The 14,158-nt window shown below is 48.4% G+C and overlaps 5 protein-coding genes across 5 annotated transcripts; 2 read left to right on the top strand and 3 right to left on the bottom strand.

The window, feature by feature from the left end:
- Positions 1-315: 315 nt before the first annotated feature.
- On the top strand, positions 316-2,261 carry N7489_002663 (HECT-type E3 ubiquitin transferase; the record flags this gene model as incomplete). The annotated part of the gene is made up of 3 exons (XM_056708418.1): positions 316-1,062; positions 1,573-1,860; positions 1,965-2,261. 3 exons carry the CDS (start codon positions 316-318, stop codon positions 2,259-2,261), a joined length of 1,332 nt encoding a protein of 443 aa, XP_056572720.1.
- A 163-nt stretch (positions 2,262-2,424) lies between these two features.
- On the bottom strand, positions 2,425-3,825 carry N7489_002662 (TauD/TfdA dioxygenase family protein; the record flags this gene model as incomplete). The annotated part of the gene is made up of 5 exons (XM_056708417.1): positions 2,425-2,538; positions 2,599-2,731; positions 2,792-3,287; positions 3,357-3,562; positions 3,629-3,825. The coding sequence occupies 5 exons, from the start codon at positions 3,823-3,825 to the stop codon at positions 2,425-2,427; spliced, it is 1,146 nt and encodes a 381-aa protein (XP_056572719.1).
- A 1,236-nt stretch (positions 3,826-5,061) lies between these two features.
- N7489_002661 (putative transporter) lies at positions 5,062-6,941 on the top strand (the record flags this gene model as incomplete). Its single annotated transcript, XM_056708416.1, has 5 exons — positions 5,062-5,316; positions 5,374-6,543; positions 6,603-6,721; positions 6,780-6,863; positions 6,917-6,941. 5 exons carry the CDS (start codon positions 5,062-5,064, stop codon positions 6,939-6,941), a joined length of 1,653 nt encoding a protein of 550 aa, XP_056572718.1.
- Positions 6,942-7,115: 174 nt separating this feature from the next.
- On the bottom strand, positions 7,116-7,558 carry N7489_002660 (uncharacterized protein; the record flags this gene model as incomplete). Its single annotated transcript, XM_056708415.1, has 2 exons — positions 7,116-7,335; positions 7,464-7,558. The coding sequence occupies 2 exons, from the start codon at positions 7,556-7,558 to the stop codon at positions 7,116-7,118; spliced, it is 315 nt and encodes a 104-aa protein (XP_056572717.1).
- A 3,544-nt stretch (positions 7,559-11,102) lies between these two features.
- On the bottom strand, positions 11,103-13,530 carry N7489_002659 (putative phosphoinositide-specific phospholipase C; the record flags this gene model as incomplete). Its single annotated transcript, XM_056708414.1, has 4 exons — positions 11,103-11,268; positions 11,663-12,263; positions 12,319-13,039; positions 13,129-13,530. 4 exons carry the CDS (start codon positions 13,528-13,530, stop codon positions 11,103-11,105), a joined length of 1,890 nt encoding a protein of 629 aa, XP_056572716.1.
- Between the last annotated feature and the right edge of the window lie 628 nt (positions 13,531-14,158).

Below are 14,158 nucleotides of genomic sequence, written 5' to 3'. Positions count from 1 at the left end.
CGGTCCTTGACTACGATGGAAGTGAATAATTGATGTAGTGCATGGGGTCACGTGTAGATATTGACGTGTTGAATCTTTGCACTGTTTGCACTTGAGAAACGCGCACATCATCGTGGCCGAGATCACCGCCAACATCAGCTAATCTAAACGCGACATGTTTCTCAGGATCTTGAAAAGCCAGAATATTCAGATCCGCGTGGTTGCTAGATAGTCACCTCGCTTACTCACCCTACTTCCCCTTATTATTCTGACCTCGAAGCATCCAACACCGCCAGTCATCAAACACCATTCCTGTTTGGGACAACGACTTCCACAATGCAGGATGCCGATGTACCCCTCTACCTACACGCAGAATTCCTACCCAATATTCGCCAGATAACCCTTTATGTGTCGCTTCCTGGGACGGCAAACTTCGACGGAATCAGACCAGATATCCAACTTTCAGAATCAAGAAAAGCAGTCACAGTCTCCTTATCAAGACCATTTCAATATGTCACAGAAACAATCAAACTGCCAGCACGTGTTAGCGAAGGGTCTGGACGCGCGTTGAAAACTACCTCTGGAACAGCATCAAAATCAGACCCCGATGGCACTGGAGATCCTACCTACGATTTTTCTTTCCGCATGCAGGTCGATCCCGATGAAGAGGCGCTGGCGTCTCGAGATGAACTAATAGATGAATATGCGCCCTGGTCAGCGGAGGAAATGTCGACTTCGACTCGTATTCGTTGTCGACAATGTGAACATGCTTTCCTCAACTCCTCGTTAATATCCGAGTCGGTTGATCAGGGACCAGGCGAAAGCCGTATACCGGGATGGATCTGGAAAGACCTTCCAAGTGGAAACTGGGCTGAAATGATGGATTTCTGGCACTGCCACAAACCCGACCCCCATGAAGGCCACGAGAAAGACGAGAAAGACTCTGCGCTCGAGAAGGAGGACCAAACCGCACAGACTAAGGGATATGGAGCGGATAGCCACGTCGTAGCTGTTTCCGGGACGGTCTTCGTTGATGTTGCCACTTTCCTTGTGGCTGAAACAGACTGCACAGGGTTGAAAAAGGTAAGACTTTTACATCTCTTTTTCCCACGATCCCTTTTATCCTGCCTTTTACCCCGGAACCGGGCAACTTAGAAGGGGACCACTCAGATGTCGGTGGGGTGGCCTCCGATACAATTGCCCAAGATGGACGAAATGCACTTTGTGTACTTGCAATCCAGGGTGAAGGTGGTCCTCTCACAGGAACAGGATCACGAACTAGAAGAGTAGTTATCCTCTCTCCGGAGATGGATTTCGCTCTTTGCGTTTGCGATACTGGACTTGTGTGAGCCACTTTTTCCCTGTTTTGTGACTCAGAGTGTTCTCTATTTTCAGCGCCGGCTATCTGAGCAATGTAGCGGGCGTGATTATAAGAGTTACATTATATTATTCTCCTTGCGTGATGTGATGTGGGTAATATCTATATATGAGCTTAAATGCAATGTGTTCCCGTTCACTTCCAAGTATTCCATCCGGCGCAATAGTTCCAATTCCCGCTATAATTATAATTTACTGACAAGCAATGCAATCCAGGGAAATGATGAAGAGCAAATACACAACATTGAAGCCTCAACACAACGAACTCTCGACTGCACAAACTGCAATGCCATCATCGGCATGGAAGATCCAGTCGCCAAGGGATGGCGACTCCTGAAGGCAAGCGTATCCCTAAATACCAATGCACCCAGCTGTGAGGCAGACGTTGCAAAGTGGGAGGTTCACCCCACAGAAACAATTGTTGCTGCACAGTTACTTGAATTGATCGAGAGAGAAAGCGCCCGTCGATTCGTCGTTCACTGTGGCCAGAAGAGCGGTTTCGTGGTAGGTGGTATTCCATTCCATATCCAGTTCCTGCGCCATTTTTATGCATTGCAGACTACTAAATCTACAAGTGACACTCGCTAACAAATATTTGTACTTGGCAGCTTTGGGTCTTCAATCCAGACATGCGATACTCGAATTCTAGTGCAGGCTGTGCTATCATGGCTCAACAAGCGATGAAGGTATTCTACCAAACGTCTCCCGATGTGGATGAGCTGCTCCATCCGGAGATTGGACATCCCTCGCCTTTGTCCGTGGAAGAGTTGGAGTTACCGTCTATGATATTTGAAGCAATGTCGCAAGCGTTGACTAAGAGTAATGAAATGCTCCCGCTCTCTGCCAGGAGGTTTAACGAGTGGAAGGTTGGGCTTTTGAGCCGTTTCAGGCGCAGGAAGGCTTGAGTTGTTGGTTCTGTATGTTACAAAGGAATAAAGCTAGATCCACGCTGACAATGCAAGTATGATACTTAAAATTCTTCCTTGTTATTCATGTTTCTTCTCAATTTGGGGTTGATATTATCGTGGCTACATGTCATTTTGAATTTGAAGGCTTCCAGCGCCCCATCTAACCATCAAAGGGTGTCTCATAGGGAGGCTCCGCCTGAGGTGTGAGACGAGCGATGTGCCGGCGCTGGCCATCCTCCCAGTCGAAAACGGCAGAATGGCAAGCCAGACGGTTCTGTGAAGGTCAGGGTCTTTTCTCTCATTCAAGAAAGAACAGGTTGGTGCTATAACTTACATCCCAGACAACGACCGTACCAGCCTTCCAGCGAATACGAGCCTGAAGGTCCTGCGACAAGGCGATGTGATCGTACAGGAATTTGAGGAGATGGTCCGATTCCTCTTTTTGTATCCAACAATGTAGCGGGTGACTACACAAGAACAAGACATGTCAGCTTTCTAAATCTTACGCCAAATGTGTTTATTCGAACTTACACTGCGGGTTCACGTAAAGTGCCTTCTCGCCAGTTACCGGGTGAGTCCGGACAATAGGGTGCTCCGATGTAACAGGATCCCGGCGGGCAATACCGCCGCCGTTCAAACTAGCATTAATCTGCTCGAGGCCCGAGTGTACGGCCTTCAATCCGTGGAGTCGTTCCCGGAAGCCAGGCGACAGCCGCTTATAAGCCTGGACCATGTCGGCGAAGAGGGTGTCGCCGCCTGTGCTGGGACCATCGAGCACATACAAGAAAGTCGTACCCGGAGGCTGCTTCTCAAAGGTCACATCTGAGTGCCATGTAATAGTATTCGTGCGCTCCTTCAGAAAGGTCTCGCCTGTTCGGTCGTCAGCACCGCGGAAGACAAGGTGAATCTCTGGGAAGCCCTTGGGGGCCCCTGAGGTCTGGTGGATGTGGTGCCGGCCAAAATAGCCGGCATAGTCGACAACCTCTTGAATCGGACGGGATGCAAAGTCTTGGTCGCGGAAGGCTGTATGGATTTGTTAGACTGACGCTCAGAGGGATCGGGACCGGGATTAAAATGTCTCCCATCACGTACCGACCACTCGTCGCTGGGCAACATAGAGGGCCAATTGGTCCTTGCCCTTGTCAGAGAGTTGGCTTAGTTGCACGCCGTGGATCTCAGAGCCAATGAAGGGAGTGATCTCGTCGACCTCGACTTGACCCTTGGGCAATAAGTCTGGGAAAGAGGGGTCGGCGTCTTTGCCGTGGTCATAGTGCTCAAAATGCTGCAGAGGAGGATATCTGGATGTCTATTAGATATGATATCCATGGGGATGCGGGGCGGCATTAGCCAGGATATAGTCATACCTTTCTGTTTCGTTATCCCAGACGGGCAGATATTCTGGATAAGATACAGGAGGCACCTTGCCTGTGCCCTTGATCTCAACCTCTTTTTCAATCTTGTATCCAATCAGGTTCTCCTTGTTGTGGCCGCCGTCCGACTTCAGCGGAAGCGCAACAGGCGGGGCGCGAAGGCCCACTGTCTCAGTAAGTGAGGGAGCCATGTTCTAGGAGTGAGTCTGAAAGTGTATATGTGTATTTCCCCTTGTGATCAGATATACTTTCTCGGTGTCTTCCCCATAGCATGAAGGGTTAACACTGCCAATATATAACCATTTCGGCACGATCAAACCGAGAACAGGAATTGCGCCATCATTGCGGGGGTTTGCGGGTTTCACGAAATGATAATAAGCCAGTGTCAACTTTCCGTGATCATAGCGAGCGAGCCAATGAGCCTGCGGGGTTGTGCGAGGTGGAAGGTACACTGTGTATTGCATAGTATGTTGTATACGAGATGATTGTCCCCTTAGCATTCCAAGGTTGTATGAGGATGACGTGATAAATGAATGGCGTGCGTACACTGACAATCATCGTGATCTGAGTAGAATACGAATCACTCGTAGGCTCTATATTGATGTGCTACGGGATATACGATTCGTGTCAAAATCCACTTATGGCGTGATAGTCGACTCCCCTCGCGCAACACGTTTGCAGCTTCTTGGATATCGTTGCTTTTCAGCTTAGGCTTTACTTAGATGTTATATTGAATGGAATAACTTGCATATAGTCAATGTTCCAAGTAGACTTATTGAAATATATTCTTAGACAGGGTATAATACTACACGTTCTATACAGCTAATATAGCATAGACTACTCCGCACCTCGTGTAATACCACGTTTACTTTGAATATCATGTAGATCTTCATGAAACAGGTTAGAGTCTGCGAAGCATCCCTGCTCAATTTAGCCCCGCCCACTCGTTGACTCTAACGTCACTCCCACTACACTTGCGTGACCCAGCCAAGCCAACACCTAACTAGACAACATCCGTCGGCTCTTCGATTACTTTCAAATGCTAATTGCTAATTGCATAGAATCTCTTTTATCTAGGGATGTTGCTATCTAATATCCACAATCCCTCGGGAACACTTCCCGACTTCCAGTCTAGGCCTCCCTGATTCAACCCAGTCAGCCCTACTAGTTCGCAATTGGGACTCTAAATCACACGTGCACAACATACTCGGCAATTCTTTCTGTTGTCAATGTTTGGATTGACACCTTTACCGTTTCGCCTGGCCCACCCATATGCAGAGACCGAAGCGAGACATCTGGTAAATATGGCGTGATAAGTAAAAGTCAATGTCGTCTTGCTGCCTTTATATGAGTTAATGCCCATGCAACCCAAGAGATGCTTCTATTATTCTATCCACAATCTGGATTCCGATCCCAGCTACCGCGAGATGGCGGTTGAAAAAGCCAATAAAACGGCCTCCGATACCAAGCGCTTTGACTCCAAGGCTACTCCGAGAGTCTCATCCGCAGAGTCTTCATCTTCATCAACATATGACGGCCCTCAGGCAAAGCAGACCGACTGCGCTTTCGATACTACCGAAGACCCACGGTTCTACAAGCCCATTCCTGAATATGAGGGTGCCCATCGCTGGGATCCGGACTTTGAGTGGACAGAGCAAGAAGAGAGAGCCGTGGTTAAAAAGGTACGAGTTACTCATGGTATCATGTATCGAACTTACAGCAACTGACCCATTTCACAGATTGACTGGCGTGTTTGCACATTTGCTTGCGTGACTTTCTTTGCGCTCCAGCTAGACCGTGGAAACGTCGTCCAAGCCACGTCAGACAACATGCTGGACGACCTTGGCATGACCACGAACGACTATAACACTGGTCAAACAATCTTCTACCTAACATTTCTCTTCGCCGAGCTGCCCTCTCAGCTTATATCGAAATGGGTCGGCCCCGATCGCTGGATTCCCGTGCAAATGATAAGCTGGAGTCTCATCGCCGCATGCCAGGCATTTATCCAGAACAAGAGCGGGTTCTTCGCAACCCGGGCTATGCTCGGTCTTCTCGAGGGCGGCTTCATTCCAGACACCATCCTCTTCCTATCATTCTGGTACAAGTCCAAGGAATTGCCTATCCGGCTCAGCTACTTCTGGGTGACATATGAAGCAACCGCAATTATCAGCGCCTTCCTTGCCTTTGGCTTCCTCCACATTCGCCAATCGGATGGCACCGGTGGCTGGCGATACTTGTTTGCCCTGGAAGGCTTGATCACCGGTTTGATCGGTATTGTCGCTGCATTCTGGATGCCGCCCTCGCCAACGCAGACCGCGGGCCGTTTCCGCGGTAAGAATGGCTGGTTCAATGAGCACGAAGAGAAAATTATGGTTAATCGCGTGCTGCGCGATGACCCGAGCAAGGGATCCATGCACAATCGTCAGGCTGTTACGCCCAGGCTGCTCTGGCAGGCACTTAAAGACTACGATATGTGGCTCATATATCTGCTCGGCCTCACTTGGATGATCCCTAACACGCCGGCTACGTCGTACATCAGTCTTGAACTGAAGTCGCTCGGTTTCAGCACTTTCAACACGAACCTGCTCACTATCCCGGCCTATATCATTTTTATTGTAAATCTGCTAGTGTGGACTTGGGTGTCTGAGCGGTTTAATCAACGGCTCCTACTTGGTGTCGGTGCTGAGCTCTGGGCTCTGATCCTGTTGATTGCGCTGGAGACTATTTCTGAGGATGCTAGTGCTTGGGTGCGTTGGGTTCTGCTGATCATGCTGATTGGTATGCCCTACGTACACGCTATCATTGTTGCGATTACATCGCGCAATGCGGGCTCTGTGAGGACGCGAACTGTTGCTACTGCTGTGTACAACATGATGGTGCAGGCCAGTAACATCGTTGGTAACAACGTAAGTACTTCCGGTGTTCTTGCGTGTTCAAGATACCATAACTAACCGTCATATCCCAGATCTACCGCACCGAAGATAAGCCGTATTATCACACCGGAAATAGGGTTCTTATGGCTCTTTCGGTGTGGAGTATGGCGATATTCATCATTGCCAAGATATACTACGTGAGGCGCAACAAGTATGTCAGCCCGTTTACTCTAGTCGGTCAAATTACTTTTGCTAATATATGGCTCTAGACAAAATGCCGCTATTTGGGATAAAATGTCTAGCGAAGAGCGGTCGCGATACGTCGTTGAAAACAAAGATCTTGGAAACAAGAGGTATGTCTAGGAGTTGTCTTTTGTTCAACTGAATGCTAACGACTGCGCTACAGAGTTGATTTCAGATTTTTGCATTAGACACGACTACATTGTCTGATACGTATGTGATTAGATGATAGAGGCATTATTGACTAGACTTAAAACATCAAATAGAACAAACCAATGAGCTGAGCTCATGTAGCATGAAGGTCCCAATATTCAATGAATTCGGACAGACTTAAGAATCCATCAAAGACAAAGGTTGCATTCTTCCTACTCCCCAATCACATACTCACATCCCTCATCCCCAATCCAAACCTCATGAACTTTCCCCGCAGGAACATCAACCCTCTCTCCAACTCGAAATGTCTCCTTTTTAACATCCCCATTATACAATTCAGCATTGTCATCAGGGTAAGTGATTGTCAGAGATCCACGGCGGATAAGGTGTGTTGTCAGACCGCCATGCGAGTGCGGGGAATAATGGGCGTTGCTGAGGGCGAGGTCAGCACCAGTACATGCATCTGCAGATGAGAGTGAGACCGACTTGCTGCCAGTGATGCAATTCGTTCTCCCATTTTGGATGTTTCATCTGCAGGAAAAAAAGAACGATCTACGTACCTTCCATCTGTCCAGGTGAAGATATGTCGGAACCCCCACTCGCGGACGAGACGCTCGCTCTCAGCGCGTGTTCCGATGGGGTACTTTTCCGACATGGTGGTTTGACTATGGATTTTTGAGGCCACTTTCTTGTGGATGCAATGAAATATACTAATGGAAGTTGGATGCTAATGCGAGTATGTTCCGGATAAATGCCAAGGCACTCGGAGCTTGTCCCTTTCCGCTTTAGGGATTATCTCTTGCCGCTTTACTAAAGCCGATCGAAGTATAGATTTGCTGGCCTCGTTTTAGACTGGTTCTGTAAAGATGCTATAGATAGGAATTAGGCCAGACAAGATTAGAGGGCATGGCTAACCCTGGACAGCTTTGTCACTTCGAGGTCTGCCCAACGATGTACATACACCAGGCTACGCCAGACCTGAACCGTCACTAAAATACCCTCCGGTCAAATTAGAGAGCCCAAGTTCGCTAAAGGGAGCTCAATACATATTGTGATTATATTTAGTATGAGTTACTCCGTAGAGTTGTTCGTAGATGCACTCTATGTACACTGTAGTGTTCGCGAATGATGCCATAGAACCTTCAGGCTCCAACATGGGGCTATCTACTACTTGTATGCACATATTTTATATACACGCCAAAGGTATTCGGTGAAGCCAAATTTAAGGTGAGTTCTACTTGTAGCCGATCTAATCAAGTGTTGGTGGCCTCGTCCCAATGGTAAAGATAGCTCGATATCGTAACCACTATACCGACTGGTGAATAACAAAAAGGTCGTGTATCTCATTATAAGAAAACGCTAAAGAAAAAAGGAAACGAAAGACCGAACACCATGGTCGATACCTCCTGCTCCTTTCGCCAGAGGTTTACCCGGTGCCAAATCAAATAAGGGTGAGTTGCCGATCTTCAAGATATTCACAGGCCTTCCGTGTGTTCGGACGTGTTAAATTCATTCTCGAGATTCAGGAGTCTCCGTATGATAGGAGAGGTTATGGTGTGGAGAAATCAGATCATAACCGGACAGCATGGGCGCATATGACTGCACACAATCTTCATCCCCATGATTGATGTGCAACATAGAACCGTGAGCCTATCATGCACACGGTGTGTGGCAGATGTGACAGTTTTTGCCTGGGATAACCCAAATTTCTTTCCCCTGAGCTAGGCAATTGGGGCATCGCACGCCTGGCATCTGTTGGACGGTTAGTATGTATTTATGAGACTATTGGAAGTACCACATCGATGATGAATATAAGAGTACGAACCTTGGCGGTTTTAGCGGAGTTTGAGCACACCGGTGCGGTACATTTAGAAGAGGAAGTCATGGTATGTTGGTAGGTATGTCGGACAGGAATGGATAGAGAAGGGGATGAATAGAGTTCTTTGCCGAAGCACGAGGACAGCGTAGTTTAGATTTCTCTTAAGTCGAAGTCTGAAGACAAGGTCATGGGAATAGGACGAGGAGGGGTCCTTATATGGTCTGGGATGCAAGGAAAGAGACCGGAAGAGAAGAATAGAACCAGCTCACACTCGCTAATGGGAAATGGATCAAGGAAATTAAAAAATAAAACAAAAAATAAATAAAATTGTAATCTCAAAATTAATATCAAAAACCTAGCAGTCTCGGTAGTTCCCGCTCAGCTCGGTCAATCCTTTGTTTCCCCCAATGATATCAGCCAAGTAGATGGACGTTCGTCCTGACGGCTTGGCTTTGCTGCACAGGCATCAGAGCCACAAAAAAAGAGCCAAAAGCAGAGCCATCATGACCCCTTTTGTACGCCACTGGCCCACTTAAACCAATCACAGCAACGTCCTCGGTACCTCCCGAGGCCTCCGGGCCTTGTGCGTTGATGTTTGCTTCCTCAAGCCCAAAGGATCAATGACTCGAGGGATCAGACAAAGAACTGCGTCTAGAGTTCATCGGAAACTTGCATCACTTCACCGATACCTGGAAGGAAAAGGGGGAAATTAGGATTCAACTCTCAGCGCATTTAGGAGTTGATGTATCAACCCCAGAACCATAGTATATCCAAAATAGGTCTAGTGCTCGGCCATCCTCGGCCACTCTTCCGCTCTGATTGGCCCAGGATAGTGAACATGGGTCCTCTCCATTCCCCAAACGATGATCCGGTCCGATCATTGGCTACATCGCTGTGGCCCGTTTGTTCGAAGGCATCTTTTCACCCTTTTCACCCTTTTATGCATGCAAATTTTATGGACGTGACGCATGAACCCCTCCACTAGGATCTGTCAAATGACAAATACAGAGTGTGGATCTGAAGAACCACGTCGAGCTTTGTTGATTCACAACCCCCCGTAAACCCCGTACGGAGTACGTAGAAGCCCTAAGAATCCAGGTGAGACAGATGTAGACGTCTCATATTGCGATTCCCTAGACGTGTGATCAGCTTCCACAACTCTATCGGGCGATTTACCGGTCAATTTGACTTATCTGTTAGTCCCCACTAGTCATGTTGATCAATCTGATGCATGTCGCTTGGCGCGTTGATCGCTCTTGAGACTACGCCTTTTAAGGTCATAATTTAGTGATTTGACCCTTGGTCTCACCGGTCTTCCTCTATATGATATGAGCCCCACGGTTGGGGTTATGGCTCGCAGCATGCAGGAATTTTTATGGTTCCCCTACGTACTCCGTGCTATCTGTACACACGTTAAGATGTCTCGAAGTCCAAGCACTACTACCCCACGTTCTTACGCATGTCTTGCCAACAATCATCTCTGCTTACCACCCGGTAGCCTTGTACTCCGTTTGACCTGTCATGGCTACTTTTCCTTTCTCCTCGAGGCCTGGTAGTAAGTACTCACATAGCCAATTTAGCAAAATCAAAGCGAATACTGTTCAATATCATCCAAGTCATAGACTACGATATGCATATCTCCCTTAGCGCTCTTCCGAAAACCAGCATATTGGACCCTTTTCCGCTATACTCATGCACGGCATCGGCAAAGTGCATATCATGCGGCTAATACTTCAATGCCCTCTAAAGTGATATATGCCACCAGCACGACACTGCATACAGCGGAGGAGGGACCTCCACTTCATATGCCAACCGAGCCGCCTAGCTAAAACAAGATATGATCTACCCCAAGCTCGGTCATTATTCCTTTATTCAGACACTCTCGGGGAGACGAGTTTGTTTCTAACAACTGTCCTCTGCCACCTGCGAGACTGCTGTCCACGACTCTGCACAATGCAGTCCGAAAAAGTCCGAAGAGTTCAAATGAAGTGCCATTGTTTCTGTGTAACGTCCTCGAATCAGATGCATATATGCATGCTGACTGGCATAATTGCATCTCACAATCGCAATCGCCAATCTGTAGCCTGTCGCTTTTGGCCATGTCGGAATGAGGTCGAAATGAGTTTGTGATACACATGCCGAACCTTCAAAAGACTTGTCACATTTGTCAGTTGCTGTATGTTCCTGCAACCTTTTTGTTCCTGGCTCCCTAATATGGAAATGCGCTGTACGACGTGCTGCCCAAACCCTGCCCAAAGACAACCGGCGATTTCGGCACGGTGTTTCCCCCGAAGGGCCCTTGTTTTGCAAGACGTCAGAATTTGATACATTGCACTATGCTACTAACGTTGAATTCACTTCGACAAAATATCCCGCGTAGTTAAGTAACCTGTTTCACAATATTAACCAGCAAGACACCCCCGGTCTTCTCGCCGGCGCATTCATGGAGATGAACAAGCCGGTAGCCCTCCCGCAGCCGGTCGAGTCGGATGCAAGCCCACGCAGCCAACGGGTCCCGGCCGAGTTCGTCATCCTTGATCTTGAACCTAAAGAAAGAACGCAGAATTAAGTCAGTGGCTTGTTTGTACGTAGTGCTTGGATCTTCGAATGTGAAACGCATTATTGGGCATTGTGCATGATAGTCGAGGTGATGCTGGGGAAAGCTACAGGTCGCCCTGCTAAGCCTAAGCACAGACAATGCATCGTGTCACCAACGGGGAAGTCAGGAAGAAGCAAATACCAAGCCCAGTCGTCATGTTTACATGTTCTTTGACGGGTATCACAATGCAGGGTTCATGCCTGCATACTCGAAAACGAATTCATGTGATGGGAGGTGGAAATGCAGCAAGGAAAATTCTCGCAGAGCGAGGAAGAGGACAAAGCACGAGGTAAATGACTCGAAACATCAATGTAAGCAAGAAAACAAAGAGAAACACTGACCGTAGGAAACTCAACTCCTCGATTATCCCCGTCACGGTCGGAAACTCCAATTTCTGGCCCTTGAAGTCCGGGTTCCGACCTGAAGAACTCTTTGTGCACCGCCTGTAGCTGCTCTTCTCTGCGTCGGAGCTACCGTCGTCCTGGTCCAGGGAAACGTCGCTTCCGGGTTCTTCGACGTGCAGCTGGCAGTTCACATAGGGTTTAAATCCCCTCTCGCTGTGGTCGCCCGGGGGCAGAGAGAGATCTTGCGCGGCGTATATCTCGATTGAGAGGGTTAGGTTGCGGCGCTCGATAATCTCTGTCGGAGAGTTGCTACTTCGGTAGCCGGAGGGCTTCAGTCGCCAGCCGTGGGAACCGACAAACATCCCATGGTTGAGCATCATGCCTTTGTCTGTGTTCTGCCAGTTCAGTGCTACTAGCTGAGCGCCACGTCGCCAGTAAAATGTCGGGTCAAGGTTCGACGAGTTGACCCGGAATGCGTACGGGTAGACCCGCATCAGAGATGTTCGGTTGTGCTCGAACAAGGCATCGCGCTGGTTGGCATGGGTTTCTCGTGCTGCCTTCTCGGAGAGCGAGAACACATGGAGAGGTACTTTGGCCTCTGTTGATCGGATTAGCACCGCCTTCATGCCCAGACCTACAATGATGATGCATACCCGGTTGATCAAAATGACTGAACTTATACGCGCGAGTGTAAACAGCCAGCTTAGCCAGAGCATCAAGAATTTTCAATGGCTTCGGCGCCTGCTGGCCCGACTTATCATCTGATTTCTGCGGCGTCAGATCTTCTCCTTCTGGTTTCTCCTCCTCCCCACTGAATGGAACGCATTTGCTCTTGATCAAGATCTTTCTCTTCAGATTGGCTAGTGGAGGAAGTTTTCCTTCGTCCGGAGAAGCCTCCACGAGAAGTCCTTTCCACACCTCCAACATGATATCAACCATCGTCTGTTGCTGCTCAAGAGACGCATGTACCTCGAGACTAACTACCAGCGGAAGATCACTGGCAACAAATGCACTGTCACGGATTGCGTGGCAGATTTCACGGAATGTAGTTCCCTTGGTTAGTGTATGGCCATGCAGAACACGGGGCTCAACAGGAACAGGCATATGGCTCGTCGCGGTCTCTTCACCCGATGGCTCCTCGGGCGATTTGGCGGATTTGCGGCGAAGGACACCACCAAGTTTAGCTTCCAATTTGGACGAGAATGATTTTTTCTGTTTTTCCGCGGTTTTCTTCGTCTTCTTTTCTTTCAACTTGCTCCCAACACTCCCTTCTTCCGTCTCTGAATCGCTGCTGCTACTGCTTGTGTCACTGTCGCTGTCCAATTCCCCATCCCAGACATCAATCTCGACGGACCTGCAGCCGCGGAGGAGGACCTGCTCGGGCATGAGTAAGTCCTTGATCGCGGGGAGTCTACCATCCAGGGGCGTAAAGGGTGAGACTATTCTGCAAAACATGAACTCACAGATGTATAAGCACTAGAAGCAGCGTCGCTGTACAGCTGGTTACCCGTCAAATAGGTGTTGTGGCTCGACGAGATGAAGTAATCCGAAAGAGGAGCGGAAAGATCCAGGGGTTTTTCTGGTCCCATCGCAGATGAGTTCCCATCTTTCATGTATTCACGGAAGGCATCCAGAGAAGCCAAAGCATCGACTGGCTCAGGAGAGTCTTCGACGGTAGGGTCATGTTGGATTTCCTTAAGGAAATAGTTCGTAGTTGGAGCATATGCCTGGACAGACTTGTAGATCTTCTGGATATGATCATCCAAAGATGGGTGGAATTTCTCCACGGTGTGTGACTCTGACTCGGGTGGTTCGTGGAGTACTAGGTGTTTAGCACGGTCGACCAGATCTTCGACTTTCTCCATTTTGCACTGGTATATTGTTAGTTATTCTGTTCTAGTGGGAGTAGGCCATATAGAAGATGCACCTGTTGTTGGGTAGCTGGAGGGGTAGGCTGATTGGCAAAGAGTTGCCCCGCTTATTTCAGGGGGCTGTGTCAAGTATTTGTGACTTTAGGTTGAATAGAACATGGATGTACGATATATGCTGGATATGCTGGATATGCTGTTTTACATGTACTCTGTAGAAATGGCATGCCATGTGAGGAGAAAATCCCAACGTGACCCGTGCGTCTCCCCACTGCGAACGTGGCGCGACTCTCTGTATATCGTGGATAGATGAAAGGCGACTTTCGACTTTTCACTTCCAACTGCTCGGGTTGCATTCAGGTATATTTCCTTCAAGCGTAGCTTGTACATAGAATATGGATTCTTTCCATACTACCTCGCTTCACAGCTGCCGCAGCTGTGTAGCTTCGAAGTCATGAATGTATCATATTAATATCAGGCCTATTAGCGAAAGCCGAAGGCCCTCTTGACCATCGACGTTATATGCTCCAAGTTGTCCTGTCTAAACCCTCCAAGGTTAGAAAATGACAACCAGCTGATAAATCAAAGCCCCGCTCCCGACCTCGGGGGTCCTCCTGGTATATAA

This window comes from Penicillium chrysogenum, assembly GCF_028827035.1.
Source record: "Penicillium chrysogenum strain IBT 35668 chromosome Unknown utg000001l_segment0_segment0, whole genome shotgun sequence".
Classification (NCBI taxonomy): Eukaryota; Fungi; Ascomycota; class Eurotiomycetes; order Eurotiales; family Aspergillaceae; genus Penicillium; species Penicillium chrysogenum.
Note: the sequence above shows the minus strand (reverse complement) of the source record. Positions and strands in the feature narration are given on the sequence as shown.